At 46.9% G+C, this 10,000-nt stretch overlaps 2 protein-coding genes across 2 annotated transcripts in view; both read right to left on the reverse strand.

Annotated features, from left to right (window-relative positions):
- mccc1 (methylcrotonyl-CoA carboxylase subunit) overlaps positions 1-4,412 on the reverse strand; it is a 21,711-nt gene extending 17,299 nt beyond the window's left edge. Inside the window, exons 1-5 of the mRNA XM_080547804.1 lie at positions 4,345-4,412; positions 3,581-3,624; positions 2,790-2,929; positions 2,280-2,375; positions 776-897 (exon numbers count right to left, since the gene is read on the reverse strand). Coding sequence (XP_080403930.1) covers positions 776-897; positions 2,280-2,375; positions 2,790-2,929; positions 3,581-3,624; positions 4,345-4,400 — 458 coding nt within the window. The 5' untranslated portion in view covers positions 4,401-4,412. The remainder of the gene's footprint in view (positions 1-775; positions 898-2,279; positions 2,376-2,789; positions 2,930-3,580; positions 3,625-4,344) is intronic.
- Positions 4,413-5,047: 635 nt separating this feature from the next.
- The window catches only part of lamp3 (lysosomal associated membrane protein 3), a 7,861-nt gene continuing 2,908 nt past the window's right edge, over positions 5,048-10,000 (reverse strand). Inside the window, exons 3-6 of the mRNA XM_080547805.1 lie at positions 9,181-9,306; positions 6,317-6,386; positions 5,990-6,160; positions 5,048-5,626 (exon numbers count right to left, since the gene is read on the reverse strand). Coding sequence (XP_080403931.1) covers positions 5,490-5,626; positions 5,990-6,160; positions 6,317-6,386; positions 9,181-9,306 — 504 coding nt within the window. The 3' untranslated portion in view covers positions 5,048-5,489. The remainder of the gene's footprint in view (positions 5,627-5,989; positions 6,161-6,316; positions 6,387-9,180; positions 9,307-10,000) is intronic.

Below are 10,000 nucleotides of genomic sequence, written 5' to 3' on the forward strand. Positions count from 1 at the left end.
TATTATTCATGCTATAAATTATTTTATTTTTTTAAACACTGATTTGTATGCCATTTCATACTGTATGTCTGCTCTCTGTACCAATGTCTACACATACTCTGAATATTATAACAATTAGTTCAGCTGTTTCCGTTTACCAGATACCTTAAAAACTTCACATAAAAATTAAGACATTTCTCTAATCATGCCTACAGCAATTTCTATGCAACTGATTATGTCCCAGAGTATTGCATCGCAACCGAGTCAAGTTCGTAGGTAATACAGTTTTCATGGCGAAGACCAACATGCTAACTGTTTCTGAATGCTAGTCTAACGTGAACGTTCTAAGCTAGAGATACAGCAACAACAACACTGCTGTTTGGCTGCTGGTTGCCACGGCAACTGTGTTGAATGTGCTGTGTACTAGTAGTTTCACTAGTAGTTTCTAGTATGAAGTAGCTTTTGGGTAAGTAAAACAAATAAAAATAAATAAAGAGTAGAGGGTGTCTCAGGAGGTAGAGCCGCCGTCTAATGATCGCAAGGTTGTCAGATTGGCGGTTCGAGCCCCGGCTGGCCACATGTCGAAGTGTCCTTGGGCAAGACACTGAACCCCAAATTGCTCCCAGTGAGCGGGGCTGGCGCCTTGCATGGTAGCTTGCCGCCATTGGTGTGTGAATGTGTGTGTGAACGGGTGAATGAGAGGCCGTTGTAAAGCGCTTGGGATAAAGGCGATATATAAGTCAGTCCATTTACCATTTGACCATTTTAGAAATCAGACGGTGAACTCCTCTCCTACCTCTTGATGCCCATGTCTCTGATGGCGGAGGACGGGGGGCCGATGAAGATGATTCCTTCCTGTTTGCACGCCTCAGCAAACTCTGTGTTCTCTGACAGGAAGCCGTACCCTGGGTGGACAGCCTGGCGCACGCACACGTGCACACACACACACACACGCGCACACACCCCCCCCCACACACACAAAACACACACACACACACAGTTATAGGGGCTGGACTGGTGCTCGACAACACAAACACTGGGCTGCATCTTTGTTCCAGAACAATCTGCTCCAGCTAAGGCTGGTGGAGGTAGAAACCATGGACTTGATGATAGTACCATTCCTCATTCCATTCCATGCATTACAATGAGCCTATCCTCTAATTTCTACCACAGCAGCCTCCACTGATGTGCTTTAACCAACTCTACCCTGTTCCAACTCCTGGAACTTTTTACAAAAAAAGTTGACTCCTGTAAATCTCTTTCAGTTTCAGTCATGGAAGGAGAGGACTGCACAGGTCCACGATCCAAACTACTCTCTGAACCTGAACACAGACAAACTACTGTGCATGAACTGAACCTACCAACTAGGGCTGGGCAAACGGTCAAAATTTCTTTTTCGCTAATCACAAGAATTAACGATCAATTATCGATTAATTGATAAGCTTTTTTTTCTTCATTAAAACAACGCCTAGGGCAGAAACAACAAGCATGTTTTCCTTGGGGAAAAAACGTTATTCTTGATTTCTATGCCCCTGGTTATGGAACGTCGCGATGGAATAGGATATGCTGGCTCGACTATTTGCATGAGCGCATGAAATCCTCTACCCTCGACAAAACTGAGCGGCAGAATATCTGTTTCGATTAATTTGCAGATGGCCATCGTTACTTTCTCTTCTCGTTGTGCATCACACCTCCCGCGTATTAGATGAGACGTGATGGAGGGCTGAGAAGGTAGCGAAGGCGCAATCAGGGTCGGATGTACTGTTTGCAGGTGGTATTTCATCAGGGTCGTCGTCGTGTTGTATTTATATGTCACTGCGCAGTGTTTGCAATGAGCGGCGTAACTTGTTGCATCATGCCGTACTGCGTTGCGAAATTCAATGCGAAGGCAAATGCAAAGTTCATTTCTCACACATAACGTGGACAAACTCATTTCCACTCAATTTATTAATGATTATCGAGCAAAATATTTTGTGATCGACCAAGATCCTTATCAATCAATTATTGATCTTCGATCATTGATGCCCACCCCTACTACCAACACAGACAAACTACTGTGCATGACCTGAACCTACCAACACAGACAAACTACTGTGCATGACCTGAACCTACCAACACAGACAAACTACTGTGCATGACCTGAACCTGAACACAGACAAACTACTGTGCAGCACTGTCGCTGTTTCCTTTATGGCAGCAGCTAGTGTGGCTGTTTCCTTTATGGCAGCAGCTAGTGTGGCTGTTTCCTTTATGGCAGCAGCTAGTGTGTCTAACTGAACACATCCGTGATCTGGACCTACGTGAGAATTAGACCTCTTGGCGACCTCCAGGACCTTCTCCATGGAGAGGTAGCTCTGCTGCGAGGCTGCAGGCCCGATGTGGTAGGCCTCATCTGCCTGGGGGACACACATTAACATTAACCCACATCACGACGCAAAACTGCAGAGGGAAATGAGGTCCACTCTACATACAGACTCTCTATAGGCTTAAACAGATACAGAGAAATATACAGAGAGAGAGAGTGAGAGTGTTGATTTTGTTTGTTTTCTTGTTTTTCCAGCAGTAACTGAAGTAGCAGAGTTATGGGTCGAAGGTGTAGAATAAAAAGTATATTGGTCATAGTAGATACTTAGGTAATTTTTACTCTCATACAGAGAGTGAGAGAGAAAGAGAGCGATGTACATGTGTATAGTTTTTTTTGTATTTATGTGTGCTTGCTTTGAAATTGTCAAATAAACTCAACAAAAAAAACAGACAGACAGACACTATGACTTACAAATAGACGTTTACACGCACTAGTGTTGTCTTACCATGGCCACGTGCATGGAATGTCTGTCTGCGTCGCTGTAGACCGCCACGGAGCGAACACCCATCTTCTTGGCTGTCCTCATCACACGACAGGCGATCTCCCCCCTGTTGGCGATCAGGACCTTCTCTATCCTGCCCTGGCCTAGACACGGACGGGACAGCGGTTGTGAAGGAGGGAGGCCCATCTCCAACACAGACAACTCGTGAGCTTAGAATGATAAGGTTCTATCTCCGTTTAGGGTAGTTCAGAGATATTGAGCGTCAAAGTTTTTACATTCCATTATGTTTTGTGAGATGGAACCTTTGTATTTTATGAATTACTAACTCAAAAATGTCAAGATTTTAAAAATCACCACACAGGCATTAATCAACACCTAATGGATCAGATTATGTAAAAAACTCAATTTTGACAAAAATTTAGATAGAACCTTATCATTCTAAGTAACGTCACTAACTACTGCGCAGCACTGTAGCGCTGTTTCATTTATGGCAACAGCTAGTGTGTCTAACTAACCTATTATGTTATATACAGCAAAGACTATAGACAGATCTAAAAATAGATATATTTCAAGTCAATTAGGCTATATGGAAAAAAAGGCAGGCCAATACTACTGACACTGGTGAAGATCTCATGGTTGACATTTGTTTGTCCTTGTTTGGCATGACTTAGATGAATGAATAAAGACAGAAATTAAATAAATGTCACCTGGCTGTCATTGTGTCTGGGTGTGTGAACCAGTGATGTCATGCTATGTCAGGGTAATGATCATCATCATCACTGAGGTTTGCTTACCGACTGAGGCGTATCTCACAGGCCCTTTGGTCCATACCAGTTTCCTAAGGTAAGATAAGAACCGGTCAGAGTGAGGACATGAGTCAGACTTTGTGAGTTCATTTCAGTTCACCCTCCTACGTCATCCATATAGGCTATATGTTTACATCAACTAGGGGCATGATGACTGTCAAGGGCAGACAAACAGACCCTGTAGAGATTGTAGCAGCAGTAGTGTAACTGTACAACTCTAAAACCCCAGGGTCTCTAAGTTGGCAGTCATCACATATAATAACATCACAATGCATTGAGTAAAGTCAGTGATCTGGTGGCTAATACCTTCTGTGGATTGCCTATTATCTATTCTGACATCTGTGCAACTGCAAACTACCAGTGAAGTGGGTCAGCCAACTGCAAGTAAGTTGTTATGCTAGCCCAGCCATGCTAGCACCTTTAACCTTGCAGGATCAGAGCTTTAGTAACAGATCTAGGATCACTACCTTGACACCTATTGAAGAAGATCAGGCTCAATAGTTTAGCAATGTTACTTCTGCATTAGTGAACTTATGTATGCAGGACAAGTCCAGTCTGGTGTGATCATGGATGTGTTGGATGACAGCCATCTGTCTAGACTAGTTAGCATGTTAGCAAGCTAGCCCTGGTCTGTTATTGACACCTGACCTGACCCCCACTAGATATTATATATCTTATTATATTATATGTTATATAACAACAAGTACAAGTACATTAGGTTAAGCTAAGGGTAATGTAACATGGTGACTTACTGTTGTAATGTTCTGAGACCCTGTTGGGTTTGAGCCTTCAGCAGGACAGCAGCCATGTCTAGTGAGGGCAGCTGGCTGTTTGCTACGGTGGCCGTGTGGAGAAGAACGCGTTTGCTTTTGATGAAATCGAAAAAAATAAAATAATATCGATTGAATTATGTTTTAATCACGACGTGGCATTCTAAAATATGTATTACTGGCTATGGCTTATTTTATTAAGTGATTAAATAAGTAGCAGACACGTTGACAAAAGGTTTATTTAGCTAAAATAATAATGTAGAGCGCTAAGGTAAGCTGTTAAATAAAGTTGACACTTGTGACTTCTCTCTTGCCGACCCGTAGGATGATCGACCAATAGGAAAGGCCGAGACGGAGGAGGTGACTGAGTCACTACGTCATCATCCATACAGGTCTATGGAGGTTACTAAGCTCTCTGTTTTGTGTAGAACTTTGTGTTTTTAATGTCATTTTTAGGGGAAATACTTTTAAACACTTTTGCAGAAATAGATGACTTGCTGTTGGGAAAACGTGTATCTATTTATCAAACATACATAGCCTAAATGCCATAAAAACCCAAAGTACAAATAAAATGCAATAAAACATCATATCATGTACATTGCTAAGAAAATATCCACATTTCATTTCAGAACATATTAATGCAACCTAAATATAATTTCTGTATAATATATAGATATATGTTTTATTGAAACATAATTTCAGCATTTCCAGTCCAGTACACATTTAACATGAAAAAAAGTGATTCAATTTAGTAGAAAAGCTTGTAAAATATGAATAGTAGGCCTATATAATAAAGGTATCTTTCATGCAGCTGAAACAATGAAACAATTGAACAATTCCTCCACTCCTCCTTAAGAAGCTGCCAGTGCAACACTAACCAGGGTGACTCAAGTACGATAACACCAGGGTTTCACCAATACAAAGTAGTCAAAACATCTAGGAAAAACAAACGATCCTTTAAAAAAGCTGCCATCTTGTTTTTGATCATATCTAACTACAGGGCTCTCAAGTCTCACGCATTGGGCGTGAGACACGCATTTCAACCCGTTCACACGCTCACACGCCACACCTTGTCTCACGCCCAATGCATGAGACTTGAGAGCCCTGTAACTAGGGTCAGGGTCTTCTCAGATCCTCTGGTAGCCCTGCCTGCGGCTGCGGATGACGAGGAAGGTGACAGTGGCGATCAGGAGGAGCCCCACGGCCGCGCCGCCCAGGATGATGGGGATGATCCGCTTGTAGATGTCTGCCTGACACTCAACCACTGAAACAGCACAGGACAGGGGGGGGGGGTTAGAGAACAACATGTGATCTGGATAGAGATGTAGATATTGTACATACAGGTACATACACACACACACACACACATGCACACACACACACACACATGCACACACACACACACACACACACACATGCACACACACTCACACACACACACACACACACTCACACACACATGCACACACACACACACACACACACTCACACACATACACACCGAGAGAGAGAGAGAGAGAGAGAGAGAGAGAGAGAGAGATAGAGAGAGGAGAGAGAGAGAGAGAGAGAGAGAGAGAGAAAGAGAGAGAGAGAGAGGAGAGCTCTAAGGGCTCCATACAGTACATACCCTCTCCAAACTTGTCATTGGTCATTCTGAAGGCCTGCACCTGGAGAGGTGCTATCTTCACCTGCAGGTCGTCCGACAGGTGGAACACAGTCTGAGAGACGCACCTGAAACTGCGTCCAAGGGAAGTCTTCAACAGCTTCTCATGGTCGATGATCCCAGGATAGATCTTATCTAGAAACGGGGAGACAATGGAACCTGAAAAACTTTACATCTTTAACACTAGAACAGCCGTGAGGGGGACCCCTCACGGCTGTTCTAGTGAACTGAAGTAAAGTGAACACTGTTGAGAAATGTCTTTAGCCTACAATACTTGTATGTTCTACACACCATTGCATTTCTTGCAGGGAGCGGGGTGCAGGAAAGCACTCACGGTCATCAGATAGGACACATTACCTTCCTGTGAATGGAGACAGCATTGGTGTCAAAACCAGAACATTGTGTATGGGCAGAGATATGTGCCAGTGAATTACTGGCATTTGAATTTGAATTGCTCAATTTTAATACTTGAACTTAAAAAATGAATTTGAATCACATAATTTGAATTTGTATTGTTTAACTTGAATAACTGAATTGAAAAACTGAATCTTTCAAATTGAGCAATTCAAATTCAAATGTCAGTAATTCAAATTCAGTTTCTAGTGGCACATATCTCTGCCCATACAATCATCATGCAAAAGATGTTGCACCATAATTCATTGTAATGTAATTCTAGAAAAAGGCAAAGTCCTGATTATATTCCTGTTGAAATATGTAGAGTAATTGTTGATAATGCAGAGTTGTGATATGGTATTGATATGGTATTGTTGTTACATTTCTCAACAGAATATCTTTCCTGGTGCTATTACTGTATATTTCTTAACATTCTATTTCTCCAACACATTTTGAGCTGGTAGGCTTGGGCGCTTTTCAATCATTGAGAATCACTATGGCTAGGGCTGTTACGCTAAGAAAGAAGTCAGACGTCTGACTCCTGTGGTCTAAACAGCCATTTCTTCTTAACAGCTTTACACTTTACACTTTACACATTTTTGGCATTTACCAGACACCTTTATCCAAAGTGACTTACCGGTACATCAAATACATTTGACTAAGTAAGTGAATCATCTGTGGACTTCTGCATCCCAGCTCTTCTAGGTAGAAAGGTAGAACACCAGGGGAGGCTGGTGGAGGTAGAACACCAGGGGAGGCTGGGGGAGGTAGAACACCAGGGGAGGCTGGTGGAGGTAGAACACCAGGGGAGGCTGGGGGAGGTAGAACACCAGGGGAGGCTGGTGGAGGTAGAACACCAGGGGAGGCTGGTGGAGGTAGAACACCAGGGGAGGCTGGTGGAGGTAGAAACCAGGGGAGGCTGGGGGAGGTAGAACACCAGGGGAGGCTGGTGGAGGTAGAACACCAGGGGAGGCTGGTGGAGGTAGAACACCAGGGGAGGCTGGTGGAGGTAGAACACCAGGGGAGGCTGGTGGAGGTAGAACACCAGAGGAGGCTGGGGGAGGTAGAACACCAGGGGAGGCTGGGGGAGGTAGAACACCAGGGGAGGCTGGGGGAGGTAGAACACCAGGGGAGGCTGGGGGAGGTAGAACACCAGGGGAGGCTGGGGGAGGTAGAACACCAGGGTGGGCTGGTGGAGGTAGAACACCAGGGGAGGCTGGTGGAGGTAGAAACCAGGGGAGGCTGGTGGAGGTAGAACACCAGGGGAGGCTGGTGGAGGTAGAACACCAGGGTGGGCTGGTGGAGGTAGAACACCAGGGGAGGCTGGTGGAGGTAGAACACCAGGGGAGGCTGGGGGAGGTAGAACACCAGGGGAGGCTGGGGGAGGTAGAACACCAGGGGAGGCTGGGGGAGGTAGAACACCAGGGGAGGCTGGTGGAGGTAGAACACCAGGGGAGGCTGGTGGAGGTAGAACACCAGGGGAGGCTGGGGGAGGTAGAACACCAGGGGAGGCTGGTGGAGGTAGAAACCAGGGGAGGCTGGGGGAGGTAGAACACCAGGGGAGGCTGGTGGAGGTAGAACACCAGGGGAGGCTGGGGGAGGTAGAACACCAGGGGAGGCTGGTGGAGGTAGAAACCAGGGGAGGCTGGGGGAGGTAGAACACCAGGGGAGGCTGGGGGAGGTAGAACACCAGGGGAGGCTGGGGGAGGTAGAACACCAGGGGAGGCTGGTGGAGGTAGAACACCAGGGGAGGCTGGTGGAGGTAGAACACCAGGGGAGGCTGGGGGAGGTAGAACACCAGGGGAGGCTGGTGGAGGTAGAAACCAGGGGAGGCTGGGGGAGGTAGAACACCAGGGGAGGCTGGTGGAGGTAGAACACCAGGGGAGGCTGGGGGAGGTAGAACACCAGGGGAGGCTGGTGGAGGTAGAAACCAGGGGAGGCTGGGGGAGGTAGAACACCAGGGGAGGCTGGTGGAGGTAGAACACCAGGGGAGGCTGGGGGAGGTAGAACACCAGGGGAGGCTGGTGGAGGTAGAAACCAGGGGAGGCTGGTGGAGGTAGAACACCAGGGGAGGCTGGTGGAGGTAGAACACCAGGGGAGGCTGGGGGAGGTAGAACACCAGGGGAGGCTGGTGGAGGTAGAACACCAGGGGAGGCTGGGGGAGGTAGAACACCAGGGTAGGCTGGGGGAGGTAGAACACCAGGGGAGGCTGGGGGAGGTAGAACACCAGGGGAGGCTGGTGGAGGTAGAACACCAGGGGAGGCTGGGGGAGGTAGAACACCAGGGGAGGCTGGGGGAGGTAGAACACCAGGGGAGGCTGGTGGAGGTAGAACACCAGGGGAGGCTGGTGGAGGTAGAACACCAGGGGAGGCTGGTGGAGGTAGAACACCAGGGGAGGCTGGTGGAGGTAGAACACCAGGGGAGGCTGGTGGAGGTAGAACACCAGGGGAGGCTGGGGGAGGTAGAACACCAGGGGAGGCTGGTGGAGGTAGAACACCAGGGGAGGCTGGTGGAGGTAGAACACCAGGGGAGGCTGGTGGAGGTAGAACACCAGGGGAGGCTGGTGGAGGTAGAACACCAGGGGAGGCTGGTGGAGGTAGAACACCAGGGGAGGCTGGTGGAGGTAGAACACCAGGGGAGGCTGGGGGAGGTAGAACACCAGGGGAGGCTGGTGGAGGTAGAACACCAGGGGAGGCTGGTGCATGGATGAACCTGTGTTTCAACTCCACTGCTCTGAATCTAACGTGTCAACCAGCCTGTACCTGTTTGAAGGTGAACTCCAGCTTCCCTCTGTCTCCAGCGATGGCCAGGGAGAGCGTGCCGCTGTTCCCCTGACAGGACCCAGATGTGGTGGTGGAGGTCGGGTCCACGTTGTAATAGGACGGTGTCTGGAGAAAATAAAGAATCAACATCGGATTGGTGAAAGAGGTAAGCAAGTAAAGCTTTATTTATATAGCACCTTTCATACAAGAAATGCAGCTCAAAGTGCTTTACAACAGGAATAAGAACATAAAGTGAATATAAAAACATCTATAAAAACATATACAAGCATAGAATGAATATAAAAGCAGGAGGCCAATAGCAGACAAGCATAATCTATGCTTTTATCCAAAGCAACTTAAGTTGCAGTGAGTGCATACATGTTTTCAGTATGAATGGTCCCAGCAGGAATAGCGTTGTTAGCGCCTTGCTCTTCCAACTGAGCCACAGAGGACCACTATGAACATGGCTGTGTTCGTGAATTCGCTCTGAGAGCGCCGGAGCGCACGCTGGGTTCAACGTCATAAAGGGACCTAAAGTAATTTGATTGGACAAGAGGCGTTCCATGAGTGCTGATCCGATTTCCAGAGCGTATTTACGAACGCAGCCCATGTCTGCAATGCATGCTTCAGTTCTGTCAGATACAGTACAGTACAGGGGAGGCTGGTGAGGGTAGACATTGGTGGACAGGCTCATTGTAATGCATGGAACAGAATGAGGGATGGTATCTAATTATTACAGTGACTCCCATCCTCTGATTTTCACCTGCACAAGCCTCAGCCTCACTCAGCTTATGATCCTTTATGTGAGAGACATATAACT

The sequence above is a fragment of the Nansenia antarctica genome (genome assembly GCF_963989245.1).
Source record: "Nansenia antarctica genome assembly, chromosome: 17".
Taxonomy (NCBI): domain Eukaryota; kingdom Metazoa; phylum Chordata; class Actinopteri; order Argentiniformes; family Microstomatidae; genus Nansenia; species Nansenia antarctica.